Source organism: Neovison vison, chromosome 1 (assembly GCF_020171115.1).
Source record: "Neovison vison isolate M4711 chromosome 1, ASM_NN_V1, whole genome shotgun sequence".
Lineage (NCBI taxonomy): Eukaryota > Metazoa > Chordata > Mammalia > Carnivora > Mustelidae > Neogale > Neogale vison.
The window spans coordinates 233,249,096-233,265,140 of record NC_058091.1 but is presented as its reverse complement, the minus strand read 5'-3'; the positions used below and the strand labels follow the sequence as shown (position 1 = coordinate 233,265,140).

At 49.9% G+C, this 16,045-nt stretch overlaps 1 protein-coding gene across 3 annotated transcripts in view; it reads right to left on the bottom strand.

Annotated features, from left to right (window-relative positions):
* The window catches only part of PPP2R2B (protein phosphatase 2 regulatory subunit Bbeta), a 453,511-nt gene that overhangs the window by 35,232 nt on the left and 402,234 nt on the right, over positions 1-16,045 (bottom strand). For all 3 annotated transcript variants that reach the window (XM_044225002.1, XM_044224996.1, XM_044225009.1), the window contains one exon: positions 14,153-14,317. In XM_044225002.1, coding sequence (XP_044080937.1) covers positions 14,153-14,317 — 165 coding nt within the window. The remainder of the gene's footprint in view (positions 1-14,152; positions 14,318-16,045) is intronic.

Here is a 16,045-nt window from a genome sequence, read left to right as displayed (position 1 = left end):
GGGGGCTCGAATTAGCTGATATACTTAAACATGGGTCAATTACACACGTGAGAGATTCCCCATTCCCTTCTCTATCCTCCAGTGCTGGGCAAGTACGGAAGGTGACCATATTCATTAGAGGAAGAAATAAACGCACGATAAACCCACCATCTTTCGTTGGTGTGTTAGATTTAATGTTTCTGGGTGTTCATTTCCTCAAGCTGCAAAAAGGAGGAACTACTCTGAACTCACAGGGTTTTGTGAAGATCAGTAAGAAAACAAACGGAAGGGGCTCTATAAATGGTAAAATGCTAAACCATAGAAGGTATTGATATAATTGTTTATGCCTTTTTAAAAATGAATCTTATGTCCACAGAATTTGTGAGCTTCCTTTGCAAACGGTCTTTCCACTAGTCTATGCCCGCTCATTCACTGCCCTCTGTCTGGGCATGTGCTTAGGCCAAAATGCTGGGCATCACCCTGGATTCTTCCCTTTACCTCGCCTTCTGTGTCTAGGTTTCAAACAAGTCCAGTTCACTTTCCACTCAAAGCACAGCCCACATGAGGCCAGTTTAGATTTAAGCCGCTGTTCTCTCTTGCCTGGACCATTTGATGACTTTCTAACTCTCCTTCTAGCATCCACTTGTCTTTCTCACACTTCATTCTTTCCATATCCTGAGTGATATATTTACAAGTCTACACATGGTACTTTTTTTTTTTTTTTTAAGATTTTATCTACTTATTTAACAGAGAGAGAGAGAGAGTGAGCATGAGGGAGAGGCAGAGGGATAAGCAGATTCCTTACTGAGCAGGGAGCCTGATGCAGGGCTTGATCCCAGGACTCTAAGATCAGGACCTAAGCGGAAGGCAGATGCCTAACCAACTGAGCCACCCAGGTGCCCTAAGTATGCATGGTAATCCTTTGCGAAAGCCTTCCTAGGTTTCCTCTTTCCACTTCAAATAAAAGCCAAACGCCTTACCTTGCCAACAGGGCAACCAAGTTGCCTGACTCTTAAGCCCTTAGCATGGCATACCCTGGGGATGAGGCCTGCAGGTTACGTGGGGTGATCCCTGAATCCTAGTGGTCCCCTAGTGACCTTTCATCAGTTGCCAGCAGAGTCCTCTGTGACCTGAGCTACCAGCCTGCTTCCCTTCTTGCTGCTCCCCTTACTACACCACAGACAGACAAACCGGCCTTCCTTTGCCCCTCACCCTGGCAAGCACAGTCCAGAATCACAGCCTCTGCATTTGCTGCCACTGCTTCTCCAGGAATACTTCTTACAAGATCTCCCCTTAGCTTATTGGTCTGTGTGTATGTTCTCCATCTACCCATCCACTGGGACAGGGTTCCATGGGGGCAGGAGGTATTCTCCTGGTGCCTAGACACAGAGCCTGGCACACAGTAGCTACAACCAATATTTGTCAAATGAATGACTAGCTGGTTGATTACCCTCATTTCAGAGACTCCTCTGCCCTTTCTTTTGCCTGCCTACGAATGCCAGTGCATTCCCAAAGCTAGAAATGGGTGAACACAGATGAGGTCAGCCACCTTCTCATGTATATAAAATGTGAGCCTTTTCATTTATATAAAAAGAAACCCCACGTGCAAATTTATCATACTGCATGACTAGAGCTGTTTGATGTGCGTTTGCTTAACACCTTCACTAGGCTAAGTGCAACAGGGCAAATAAAGAGCTTCAACCATTTAGTGGGGCAGATGGCAATGGAAGCAGAATTTTGACCGATCGTATCAGGTGGTCAGATGGAGGGCACTGAGTCCTACTTGGTGAAACGTGAGGACGACGGTAGGCAGGGTTGACTCCTGAAGGATGTCCATGTCCTCATCCCCAGAATTCATTTTATTTTACTTTTCATTACAAGGGGGAATTAAGATTGTAAATGAAATTAAGATTGCTCATCAGCTGACCTTAAACTAAGATTAGTCTGGATTACCTGGGCAGGTGCAGTACACTCATAGAAGACCTTACAAGTGAAGAGGAAGGCAGAAGAGACAAGTCAGAGATGTGTTATGCTAAAGGACTTGTCCCACTATCCCGGGCTTTCAGATAAAGGGACCAGAAGCCAAGGAATGGGTGTAGCCTCTTAGAAGTTCAAAAAACGAAGACACAGACTCTCCTTTAGAGACTCCAGAAGAACACAGCCCTGCCAACACCTTGGTTTTAGCCCATGGGACCCATGTCAGACTTTTGACCTACAGAAAAATTAGGTGATACATTCACGTTGTTTTTAGTCATGAAACTTGTGATAATTTGTTATAGCACCCAGAGGAAACTAATACACAGAAGAAGAGGTGAACTTTCTGATGTCACCTGTGGTAGGAATAGACAGGCTCCTCTAAGACCCATCCTGCCCAGGCCAATGCCTCTCCTGGGGGGACATTTCTTCCAGGTATCCCTTAACTAAGGTGCTCTTGAATCTCAAAGTCAGGATGCTTACCCAGTGCCTGTGACTGCTTTGCCAGTGAAGGCTTGTCATAGATAAGGATGACAGACAAGTTGGCTTTGAGATGTCCCACGCCCAAAGCAGCCAGGTGCACTTACAACGTCATGGCCAGCCTTTCCCATCCCTTGTCTCTGGGGCTGCAGCCACATGCCTGAGCCAGTTGTGGCTAGGCTGCCTTCTCACCTAAGGCCCCTAGTGAGGGAGAGAGCAGGGCCTGGGAAGGTGTCAACCGCTAATGAATGATACTTGCCTCCAAAATTAATAAGCCTTCTAGTTCTTAGGAAAATGCACTCAACTGGAGTCTCCAGGATGACTAATTGACAGAACTGGCTAAATTAATCAAAAATGGAAATGAGGTTGGGGAAAGGGGGAAGGGATTCTATTTTTACTCTGTGTCTTGGATCTTGGCTGCTCTGTTGTTAATGGCTGCTAAGCTTGAATGGGGTAGACACTGGGTTGGGGTGAGGGGAGGGTTGGTTTTAGTGAATTCTACTCCTTACAGCAAGTCTCTGGCTTTTCTCCAGGAGGGGGTGGTGTCTGTGTGTTTGTAATCCTGTCATCAGGCAAAAGCATTTTAATAAAGGGCCTTGTTTTTTTCACCTCACCGCCCCTAAAATAAACACTGTTAATTATGTCCCTGATCAATAGTGAACCCCTTTTGGAAGCTGTGTCAAACCTCAGAGGTTTTAAGATTCATTGCGGCTGCATTGTCACTGATGTCTTCGGGCACATTCTATCAGAGACCATAGCTTTATTAAGGGATCTAGTGGTCTAGAGAAGTGGGACTTGGCAATTGTTTGTAGATGAGGGTGGAGAACGAGACAGTGGATTTCAAATTCTCTGCAAGGGCAGAGTTAGTCCTGCAATAGGAAATTACCGGGCTGGGGGATCCAGCTGATGGGGATTATATGAAATGGAGCCCTGTGAAATAATCCTTCTGGATGTTAGCAAAAGGTCACTCTCCTTCGCTACCTGCCAAAGAGCCAGGAAAAGAATCAATTCTTCTCTTGGAAGAAGACAGACCTGGGTTCAACTGTTGGTTTCTTCCTTGTGATTTGGGGTGCGTGTCCTCACCTCTCTGTGCCTCATCTGTAAATAGCAGTTACCAGAACCAGTCTTCACGGGTTGTCATGAGGCTTAAACCAAATACAGGAGAGCCGTCCCCTCTACTATATACACTTCTGGAGGAAAATGGAATTTCAGATCTGGATTTTTAGGTTGGGTATCAAACTGTATTCCATCCACAACAGAATCAGGCTCTTCTTCTAATGACTACACTGTTCACTAGAACAACTCAGACTTGATGGCCTCAAGAGCTCCTATCTTTCCCCCATGACCTGAAAAAGTCAGATCACCTTCACACCAGCCCCCTGACCACAGACGGAAGTGCCCTGACTGTCCCTAGCCAGGAAGCCTGCCTTGGTTTCCTCTGGATGAGGGAGTGTCGGGGGTCCCATCTTGACTCTATGCAGCAGACTCACCGGTATGGCCGGGAAGGGAAGGGGGTTCTGGGCCTCCCATCACTGTTGCCCACAGCCGCTCGGCCCCTCACCCTGACCTTCTCTCCTCTCTTGGCTTACACCCCACTGTTCCCTACCTCTCTCTTCCCCAGCTCGTGTTTTCTTCTTACCTCCCTGGCAGCTCCTACTCAGCCTCCTGTCAAAACCACCCACTCTTCCCTGACCCTTAGGTGAATGTTGCTGAGCCCTAGGCCTCTGTCCAGGACTCTCTGCTCCTCTCCACTGACACCCTCTCCCCTAAGCCACTCCACCCCCTCCTGTGCTTTTCTATATCCCAGCAGCTCATGACTCCTAAATTCTCTCTTCAGCCTGCACCTCCCTCCTGATGTCCACACTCAGGTGTCCACGTGTTGCAGACTTCCTGACACGGCCGGGGTGGGGCAGAGACACCTCAATCTGGTGCCACCCAGAGACAATCCACATCAACCTGCTCCTGCCTCAGTCTCCTCATCCGACTGTATGTCCCCACCATGCCCTCTGTCGCTCCAGACCAAAACCCATGAGTTATCTGAGATTCCTCTGTTTCTAGACCTCTCCACCACCGGCCTCTCAGTGGTTCCGGGGAGCTCTGCCTCCTCAGGGGATTCTGCCTCTGTGCACTTCCCACCCCTTGTGTGCCCCCGCCCTGGTCAGAGTCCCTATCATTTCTTGTCCCGGCTGAGGGAAGAGCCTGCTCACCGGTCTCTCTGCTCCCAGTCTTGCCTCCCCCTTTGAGAGCTCTTTTATGGCTATAAGCAGAGTACTGGCCACTTCTCTGCTCAGAACCATCTACTGGCTTCCACCTCCCTCTAAACAGAATCCAGGCACTTTGCCTGGTCTACCAGATGTCCTCCTCTGGCCCCCAGCTGCCTTTTCCGCCTCCTCCTCCTCTGCTCCGAGGCTCCGACCACCAGCTCCCATCCTCTGGTCTTTCTTCTATTCTTCCAACACACAAGGTTGTTCCCATGTGAGGGCCTTCATACTTCAATGTTATCTCTGTCTGCTTTTGACAATTCAAGTCTCAGTTCTAAGGCTTTCCCCACCACCGTAGGCAAATACCTCCACCCAGCAACTCCTTAACCCTGTTTATTTCTGCAGCTTTTGTCACTGGGTGACATGAATGCATTCATTCGTACACTGGCATGTCCCCCCTCGCCCCAGTTGGCATGTGAGCTCTGTCAAGACAGGCGTGACTAGGTGTTGAATAAATCATAGCTGGGTAAGTGATTTCTGGTGTCCTGGTTACAGGGTACAGGTCTGGGTCACACTCCAGCTCTGTCACTGGGGAGCGTTTCGTGTTCTGTCACAAGAGGAATATTTGGTGGCCATCAAAGTATCATCTCCCCTCTGCATCATCTGTAAAATGTGACTGGTGATGGTATGCCCCTCACAAGGCCGTCAGGAGGTCTGAATGAGCTCGCACCTTGGCTTACTTCCTGGGCGTCGTAACATGTTCTAGAAGTTAGCTGAGGTAGTGGTCCCAGACATGACTCCACTGACGGCCGTTGCTGCCGCTGCTCCTGTTCTCACTCTTAAAAGACACATGTGGAAGGGAAGCAGGACAGCTCCAGCATCCCAACCCTACCTGACACGGGCTCACACAGGCTGGCCATTGTTCTAAGGCTTCACAAGGCTCTCTCCTGGCAGCCCCACAAGGTCTACCCAGAAGGTATGCATTCCCACACACCTTTTTTTATAGATGGTCCTGTTTTATAGACAAGGAAACCAAGGCACAGAAGAGATTAAGAAACTTGTCCTGGGTCACCCAGTTGAGCCACAGTGGACACAAGACTGACTTCCCTCCCCGACGCCGACACTATCTGAGCTCACGCGCTCAGTTTAGTCTGGAAGAAGGGAAGAAAGCCCGGAGCTCACAGGAACGCTGTGGACTGAATGTGTGTCCTCGCTGCCGAATTCAAGTGTTGAATCCTCATCCCCAGTGCGATGGGATTTGTAAGTGGGGCCTTGGGGAGGTGACTAGGGCCCGAGTGGAGCCCTCACGAATGGGAACAGTGCCTTTTAAAATGGAGTCCCCGGAGAGCTCCCTCCCCCCTCCCCCCACATGAGGACACAGCACGGTGACAGCTGTCTATGAACAAGGAGGCAGGTCCCCACCGGACACGGAATCTGCCTGGGCCTTGATCTTGGACTTGCAGCCTCCGGAATGGAGAGACATCCGTGTGGGGCATTTAAGCCCCCCAGTCTGGAGTCTACCACAGCAGCTTAAATGGATGAAGACAAGGAACACCCAGCTGGGCTGTGCACAGCCTCGCCCATCCCGGTACCTAAGACAGGTCCTGTCAAAGGATGTGTGTGGACAGAACCCTAGGTTTCCATTCTGGAGCTCAGCATCCCCGCGGCGCTCTCCTGTTACCACAGACTTCAAATTGGAGAAGTACAAATACGGCCCTGAGGGGAATGTGGAAGACAGGCAGGGTGCCTGTGTCTCAGGATTCTGACCTCACCCCTGCCTGCCAGTCTCCATCTACACCTACTCTCTTCACCTTGCTGCGTTCCTGGTGGGTCTGCGCCTGCAGCCCGCCTTCACGTCAAGCCTAATCACCTTCGTTCACTCCATCTTTAACCACGTCCGCAGGTTGTTGGCAAGTTCAGTCTCTAGGGCCCTTCAGGGGACACCCCGCCCCCTCGTTTCTCCATTTCCATTTGAGGATTTCACCAGCCGCTTTTCTCGATCACAGCATGTGAGCCTGAGACCCACACCTGCCTCTGTGGCTTCCAGGGACCGTGCTCCTGATGATACTCCGGTCTTCTGTTAGGCGCTGAGTTGTGTCCCTCACTGACCAAATTCTTATGTTGAAGCCCTAACTCCGAATAGGTCAGAGCGTAACTGTATTTGGGCAGAGGGTCTTTAAAGAGGCAATTGACATTCAAATGACATCCCTAGGGTGGGCCCTAATCCAATAGGACTGGTGTCCTTGGAAGAAGGGAGTTTTGGACACAGAGGCGTGCCAAGCAAAGAGGCTGTGCGGATACCGGGAGAAGACAGTCATCAGTAAGCCAGGCCTCGAGTAGACCCTTTCTGCACAGCACTCAGAGGTGAACCCTGTCAGTGCTCTGACATAGGGCTTCTGGTGCCAGAGCTGGAGATGATTAGGTCTGGGTGTTTAAGTCACCCAGTTTGTGGAACGTTGCTGCAGCAAGGCTAGTAAGCAAATACACCCTCTTTCATCTGTCTTTTCCCATCTGCCTGCCTTTCTACCACGGATGTTCTGTGAAGCCCTATTGTGGCCGGCACTACATGAAGCATTGATAATTCAGTGGCTGGTAAGATATGGTCCCTGCCCTCATGGAGATTACATCCTAGTTGGGACAGAAAAGGAAAAGCAAACATCTAGAGATGGATGCTATGAAAAAATAAAGAAATAAAACAGGGTAATGAGATATAAATAGGGTGTAAATGAGGTAAAAAGGGAAGTCTTCTCTGAGGAGGTCAGATTTTCCCAGATCTAAAAAAAAATAAGAACAGTCCAGACAAGTAGGAACATGCTGGAAGAGCATTCCAGGCAGAGGAATAGCCTGTGCAAAGGTCCTGAGGTGTGTTAGAAGTTCAGGAAGAAGGCCTGTGTGGCCAGACTATGGGGAGCTGACGTTGGAGAGGTGGGCAGGGACCAGATTTATGCAGTGTACTGGGAAGGAGTTCAGATGTCATTTCTCTTTCATTTCCTAGGTTGTCACTGGTCCCATCTGGCCAGTTTCTCCACTCACCTGTCAACAGTCATGAATTAAGAAGGAAAAGCATGGTTCAGCCCAGCCAAGGGCTGCTGCCAACCGCACCCTATTGTTTCAGGCATTAAAATCTCAAACAGCAAACGCAACCCTTGTCGCTACCGCCAGAAGGGAAAATAGGGAGATGAGGGAGCTAAGCATCCCTTCCAACCCCTGCTGAGTATGCAGAGTGAGGGACATATGGAAATTAATATATGCAGCTCTGATCACACGGATCTCCTCGGTATTTTGATTAAACGCCGACGGTTATTAAATACTCTCCTTCTCAGAGCTCATCTCCAAAAGCCAACGTTGCTTTTCATTTTGAACTCTGATGAACTGTCTCAATTCCGTTCACACACCTTGGCTGAGCCATCGTCGGCTGGCGTTTGAGGAGGATGGAGAAAATCAATATGAAATGTCAGGCGAGAGGTCAGACTGAGCTCGTTTTCCCAGCCGGCGGGAGCCGTGGCCGCCGCTGCAGCTGAACAAAAGGGGGTGTGTACTGAAGAAGGTCGGCACTTCGGACGAGTCAGGAAAATGAATTTTGTTCGCTTCTTAATTAGATTAGGAGGCTGGCGGCTGGCAGCTCAAAGCCCTGTGGCTGTCGGTGTCGGGGTGGAGTGTGGCGAGGCAGGGCTGTGGCACAGGCCCACGGCCTGCTAGCTAGCTCCCGCGTCCCCCTGGGGACTATCCCCGGGCTCTGCCTCTCTAGGGCTGGGTGACCCAGGCTGCAGGGAGCAGCCTGTGGCTGAGCAGGCCTCCTGATTCCATGGGCCCAGGTAACTCTTCCCTGTTCCTTTGCAGGGGGCTTCTCAGGGGTCAAGTCACAGCTCGGTGGTTACTGCCCGGGGTGTATGCTCCTTGTCTCATTCCCTCCTAGCACCACGGGCCTCTCTTTCATGCTCTTTTTAATAGCTGCAATGTCCTGTTTGTTATTCCCTGATGAATGAGTCTTTCTTCCTTCATGTGAAGGTTAATTTTGTGTATCAACCTGAGCCCTGCGGTGCCCAGATATTTGGTCAAGCATTATTCTAGGTGTTTCTGTGAAAGTGGTTTTGGATGGCTTCTATGTTCAAATTGAAAGACCGAGTAAAGCAGATCACCCTCCCTAATGTGGGTGGGTCTCATCCAATCGGTTGAAGGTCTGAACAGAACAAAAGGCTGACAGGCCCTCCCCAAAGAAGAGGAATTCTTTTTAAGAGGCGATGTGGGGGGTTTGAGGGGTAGGGAAGTAAAAAATGAAACAAGATGGGATCAGGAGGGAGACAAACCATAAGAGACTCTTAATCTCACAAAACAAACGGAGGGTTGCTGGGGGGAGGGGGCGTGGAGAGAGGGGGTAGGGGAGGGGATGGTTGGGTTATGTTATGGACACTGGGGAAGGCATGTGCTATGGTGAGTGCTGGGAAGTGTGTAAGCCCGACGATTCACAGACCTGTACCCTTAAGACTAATAATACATTATATGTTAATAAAAATAAATAAATAAATAAAAAGAGGGAATTTTTCTGCCTGACTCCTTTGAACCGGGGCATTCCTTTATTCCTGGCTTTGCACCTGAACTGAAAACACCGGTTCTTCCTGGGTCACAGGCCTACTGGCCTTTGAACTAAAACCATACCATCAGCTCTCCTGGGTCTTGGGTCCTTAGACTTGGGTCTTTGGACTTGGACTAGAAATATACCACTGTTGCCTGTGGGTCTCCTGCTGTGCCACTGTGGATCTTGGGACAAGTCAGTCTCTAATTTCATGAGCCAAATACTTCTAATAAATCTCTCTCTTATATGCACACACACATACGTATCTACGAGATATCTATCTACCTACCTAATCTACCTACCTACCTACTTATCCACCTCCTACTGGTTCTGTTTGTTTGCAGAACTCTCACTAACAAAGACAGGAAGCTCTAAGAGGGAGGAAACCAGGTATGGTTTCACTCACATTGGGTCTCCAGTCTCGTAAAGTACCTGATGTATATAGTAGGTGCTCAATAAAAACTAGTTAAACAGATGACTAATGGGGCTTCATATATCTGGAAAAAGGGTTGAGGCTTTCGTGCTGTGCCCCAGCTGCAGGCCTGGAACAGGGGGATTCAGGTCGTCTGTGCCCCTTCCTGCCTCTTGCGTGCCTGGCAGATGCCAGCATCTCATACACATGATGACATTTACTTCTCATGAACCACCAGCCCGAGAAGGCTGTCTTGATGATTTTTACTTTCAAATGAGGAACATGGGGCTCAGAAGAATTAAATAACTTGCCCGAGGTCACCTAGTAATTGAATGTCAGAGTGGAGTTCTGATTCCAAAGCTTCTGCTCAAAACCTTTCTAGCTCTGGCAGCTTCTAAGGCCTTGTCCTTTTCCCACACTTAAGGGTTCAAGATTCATCCCACCTCCTCAATGTCTGAGTCTGACTCCTAAGCCCAGGCTCTTGTCTGCCACACTGGGCCGTGAGGACACTGGGCCCCTTGTGCCATGTCCCATATCCACTCTGGGTCAGCAGCCCAGGAGCCGGATCTGCCTTCACTCACCAGAGAGGTCAGCCCCCCGAGGTAGCTCATGTCACCCCACACAGAGCACGTCCCCCACTGAATCCCAGCTCTTCACTGTGCCCCAGTGTGGCTTCTCCATGGTCCCCATTCCACATGCTGTTTATATCACCCTCAGGCATTAATGCCTTTACTGAGTATTTACTGAGCACCTACTTCTGTGCCAGGCATTGGCAATGTGATGTGAGTAAAAACAGATTTAGTTCTTAACCTCAGAGGGGTGGTGTCTAGAAGGGGAGAACAATGAACAACCAGTATCCATGCACCACGAATGCCAACCTCTGATACTGTTTATGTCGCCCACGGTTATTTTTTTAAAAAGGTTCCTTTCCCTCTTCCCTTCCTTCGGATTTCCATAGCCACCACCCTTACGTAGGTTATGAATTGCCTCTGTATTGAGATGAGTGCAAAATGTTCTACTAGTCCTACCTTTCTTCCCACCACCACTGTGTTCATCTTCCATAAAACATAAATTCTGCCACTCTGTTCTCCAGCCAAATGATCTCAACTCACTGTCCACATACTAGGGACTGTGTTTCTCAACCTGGGCCGCACGGACATATCTGAGGGGGAGGAAGATACGGGGATGCACCAGGCAGTTCAGAAAGCCACAGGCTGTACACTGCATTTTTGGGAAACATCCATTTTGCTTGAAATCTGGGAGTGGGGGAGAAATATAATTATTAAACTGAAAATCAACATTCTATGGGAGTAAAATGCACCATTCCTGTGAAATTTCAGGATAGAAAAATAAGACTTCAGAGTAGGTTTGTGGTGGTCGGCTCCTCCCCCAGGGACTCTGGCCTCGGCTGTTCTGTCTGTGCGGGTGGGCCGGGCCACCCAGGGCCTGCGGGAGAGGTTGGACTGCTGCTGGAGGCCCTTCCTGCTCTGTGGCCAGGCTCACGGCCTGACCTGCGAGCTGTGTGACTCGGGGGAAATGCTTAAGAAGCACTGGCTGCCACAGGAGCCAGACTCTGAGTGTGGGGTCCATACTCAATGCGTAAATGAACAAATGCATGAATGAATGAATACATGAAGTCATACGCATTTAACTTTGATCTTCAAGGCCCAACCTGATATGAACCATCACCCCCTTTGACCTCTTTTTTTGATATTCGTTCCCCCAAACTTGATTCTATATAAAGGTTCCATGTAACTTCCTAACTTCAGGCTTTTGCCTATCCTGTGTGTACCACCCCGCACCGCACCCCCGCTTCCCACCTAACCAGATCCTATGTGTGTTCAGAAGGACTACTCAGCCTCTGCTTTCCTTGTGACATCTGTCACAAGGGTCCCACCTCCGCGGAACAGTCCAACCCCTGTCTCTACCACTCATTTGAGTGTTAAAACTGTGCCTGAAATGCTGCCTCGGTCCATCTCTGGTCATGAGCCAAATTTTACATGCACCAAATGCAGGAGATGACTTAGCTTTGCAGTGGACCCCTTGGAGTTCTCAATAGTAAAAGACACATCACGGATATAAGAAAATCATGCTGAAGGAGGGATTTTAGTCTAGATATGTAGCTCTCAACCAGGAGCAATTTTCTCCCCCCACTACCCCGCGGTATTTCACGACATCAGCAGATCATTTTGGTTGTTCCAACTTGCTTTGGCCACTCACAACCAATGGGGAGAAGGCCAGAGATGCTAAACATACAAAGGACAACACCCTTCTCCGAAGAACTATGTGCCCCAGACTCAATAGTGCTGCTGTTAGAAATCCCTGTCTACATGATAGTATCCTCCTGTCTCCTTGTCTCTCTTTTCTCCCTCTTAGAGGCCAGCCCCTGACTGGGAGAAATCCTGATCTCATTACCCCCTTGGTTACTTCAGTGGCTGTTCACTGGGTTGGAGAAAACATTCAAGTTCTTCGAGATGACCATACGCTCGGGCCCCTGGATCCCTCCTGAGCTCCAACTCACTTCCTTCTCCATGTCCTTCCCCATGTACCAGCCTTCTCACTCACCCTGCAGTCCAGCAAACGTTCTGATCTTTTGTGCCTCAGCACCTTTGCCCGTGCTCATCCCTCTGCCTTGACTATGTTTCCTCTTGCCAGCTTAGGTAAGTTAAGTCCTGCTCAAAGATCAGTGCCATCCCCTGCAGGAACACGTATTTATTAATCATCTCTCATGTGACAGGCCCTGGTTTAGGTGCTGGGGAGACAGCTATGAAGAAGATAGAATAGGTCCAAAGAGCTAACTGTCTAGAAAGGTGCTCTCCAATAGAACTTCCCACCGTGATGGCAATGTCCTACACTGTTAATAATATGATAACCACGTGCCACATGTGGCTACCAAGCACTTGGAATGTAGATAATCTGAACTGAAATCTGCTTTAAGCATAGAATACACAACTGTTAATCGTTCCTCTAGGCCCCACGGCAAACTCATGCGATGGAAGTTACTGTTTTACCTATTTTGGTGATGAGAAAACAGGCTCAGAAAGGTTAGGGACAGATGGACAAAGTCAGGCGGCTCAGAAGGGATGAAGCCTGGCTATGATCTGGGTCTGTGTGGCTCAGAATCTATAGTCTACACACCACCACAGGTCTACACAGCAGCTCCCCTGTGCGATACTTCTCATGCCCAAAGAGCAAGGAAAAATGATGAGAATGACACAGATATTCACCCCTGTCCTGGCCATACACCAACTCAGGCATCCTCATGTCAGGGAGTGAATCTGGAAACTGGGACAACGGGAGAGAAAGTCTTCCTTTCTCGGTCTCCCCAGCCAAAGGTATAGGCTAAAAAGCAGAAGGTGATGGGGGAAAGAAAAGAGCTCTGGGCCCCTCTGAGCATCGTGTCAGCTTCATGTTACTTAGCCTGACACTAGACATGGATTATCACTGCCTGCAGACACTTCTTCTCTGGGAGCACTTTCTTTTCTAGAAAGTTCCAGGACCACCCTGTCCACCACAATACTTGCTGTCGGTGCCAGTACACTTCATGTGCTCACAGGGGTCTTAGAGCCTTTGGTTTCTAAGTACTCAGTCCCCACTAGTTTGGAGCTACTTCTCTCCAACAGGGCCTTGAAACCCTGCATGACCATGACCTTTGAGTCTGGCTGCTTGTTTAACCCATCCCCTTTCTCTGAAGCTCTTCCCCGGTGCCCACTAGACCTCTAGAGTTCTGGCTCCCAAAGCCACACCCTCTTCAGGAAGGCACTAACCCCTTCCCGTGGGTGTTATTCTTTTTTTCTTTTTTAATTGATACACTCGAAATATGACATTGTGTTAGTTTCAGGCATACGATGTAAGGGTTTGATGTATGTATACGTCACAAAATAATCACCAATAAGCCTAGTTAACATTCGTCACTGCAGAGAGTTACGGATTCTTTTTCTGGCAAAGAGAACTTTTAAGATCTACTGTCATAGCAAGTTTTAAATATGCAGTAGACTGTGATTAACCTCGTCACCCCCCCAGCCGCCACTCATGACCGCCTGCCTACTCTCAGCCTCTCACATTGTCCAGGGGCCCTCTTGACGGTGAAGGTCTGTGCAGAAGCCACCAGCCCCTGACCAGGACACGCTCCTCCCCCTGCCCCCCACCCCAGCCTATGGCACCGATCCCCAAACCGGTCTCCCCTTCAGGGGACTCCTCAAGCTCATTCTCCCCACAGCAGCCAGAGGGATGTGAAAACATAATTTGGATCAGGTCACAAGGCGATGTGACCGGGCTCGTGTCCCATTTACCTGGGGATTCCACAACCTTAAGCGAATGTTGGTGGAATTGAACGCGAAGGGGCACGTGTACCAAAACACCAGATGTGGAGCGGACTCCTGAGTCAGGCCAATGCCCGGACTCGGCCCCCAGAGGCTGTCAGGTGGGGATGGATGGGGATCCGTGTCCTCTAGGCTCTCCCCTCCTCCTCCCACAGGTCTGGGGCCCGCACACCCGGCGCACCCCATCCGCGGCGGGAGGCTCACTACTCACATTTGCTGTGCCTGTCACACAGGGCCGATGCCCTCATGTCACACAGCCGGATCGTCCCTTTGCTGCTGCTGTACACGAAGCTGTTGCAGTGATGCGGGTGGAACTCGGCCGCTGTGATCACCTCCGTGAGCTCCTCCATGTTGGCCGGCTTAATGTCCACGATATCTGGCACAGGCGGGTCAAGGACGGCACCGGGACAAGCAGGCAGGACCTCAGGGGTGACGCGTAGCAGCAGCGCCTGGTTTTAGTGTAACCGGTGAGCATTTACCGCTCGCTGGGAATCCACGGAAGAACCATGCAAGCACCTGGGCGGGACTTCCTGGTCTTGGCAGAGAGGCCTAGGGATGCCCAGGGCTCGGAGGCATCATTAGAACTCCGGTCTCCCAGACCCCTTAGGATATTTCATCCTCCCCCCAGGGAGAACATGCCCCATCGACCACCAGACTTATCTGCTCATGCTATCACGCTAACAGGTGCTGAACTTGAACTGCAAAGATTTCCATTTCTCCTCTAACAACAGTGGTCATGAAGCCAGCCCCTTCCAGCTAAATAATTCAGTTTACCTGCCTCTTTCCCCAGACTCCTGGGCTGACAACTGAGGTCCACAGTGGACTGTGAATCCTCTCCCGTGAAATCCCTGAGATCTTTCACAGCACACTGGGGAGAGTAACAGTGGCTGCTACCACTACTTAGTGAGCACTGACTCTTTGTAGGCCCGTTGCTGTGCAAAGCAGATCATGTATTTTAGTTCAGTTAAGCCTCAGAACATCGCGATAACCTGTCCCTTCCTGATCCCCATTTGTCAGGGGTGGAGGGGGGGCCTGCCCCATGTCCCATGGCTGGAGGGGTGGCACCAGGATTTCCTCTCAGGAGAAAAACTTGTGCCCTCGAGGAATTACGCACCGTTTCGCTCCCTGAAGATACATGAGACCCCAAGCTTCCAGAAGCTGTGATTTGCTTTAGAGCTTGGCTGGGAGTTTTAAGCGCCCCCCAAAAAAGCCCCCAGTTGCATGGTGGGACCGTTTCAGCCTCCCATGGAATATATCTTTGTTTTAGCATCTGTTTTTTTTTCCTTCTTTAGTATTTTCCTTTCTGATCAAGAACTATTATAACTCCATTTTTCAAGACCACATCCCTGTATACGGAAATGAAACATCTGGTCTTTGAATTATGGACGTGACTCCATGGGCACGAGGTCCATCAGGAGGGAAGGGATGGGTCTGTGCCACCCCAGAGCTCGGGGCACCTGCATGCAGGTTGGGGGGGGCACCTGGCTGAGGCGCTGAGGACCTGAAACTGCCTGCAAAGGCACGGGGCTCACGACGCGGATGCTGCCACACGGGAAACCTGACCAAAGCGATTCCCACTTTTCCTAGATGTCCCCACTGGTGAGCCCCCTTTGTGACTGTGCCCACACGTACATCTCCGGCGGTGATCTGCTCAGCGCGTGTGCTTCTGATTGGTTTCACTATTGACTCCCTTCATTCCCTTAGCCTTGTCGAAGCTGTAAGCTTAGAAGTCATGAAACCATGGGTTTAAGGGGCTAGTTACATTTCAAATAATATATGTGAAATAAATGCATATCAATTAAGATAAGACTGTTGATGTCTGTGCCGGGAGCTCGTCCATCCCGTTTTGGGAAACAGTGCATCGACTGAACAAGCAGTAACATGACAGACTCTGCTCTTAGGCTGGGATGGAGGCAAACCTTTTCTGCTTTTCATAAAGTTAGGGGCACAGTCCCCTCCTTGGAGCACAGACGAGGTACAAGTAAATGTGCTGGTATCTTCAGTCACGCCGGCACGGACACAGTCACCCGTTCCCGCACGTCTGCTGTGCTCCAGCAGGCAATCTGGCGCCATAAGGGCTCTGTAGTCTGCTGTGCCCTTCTCC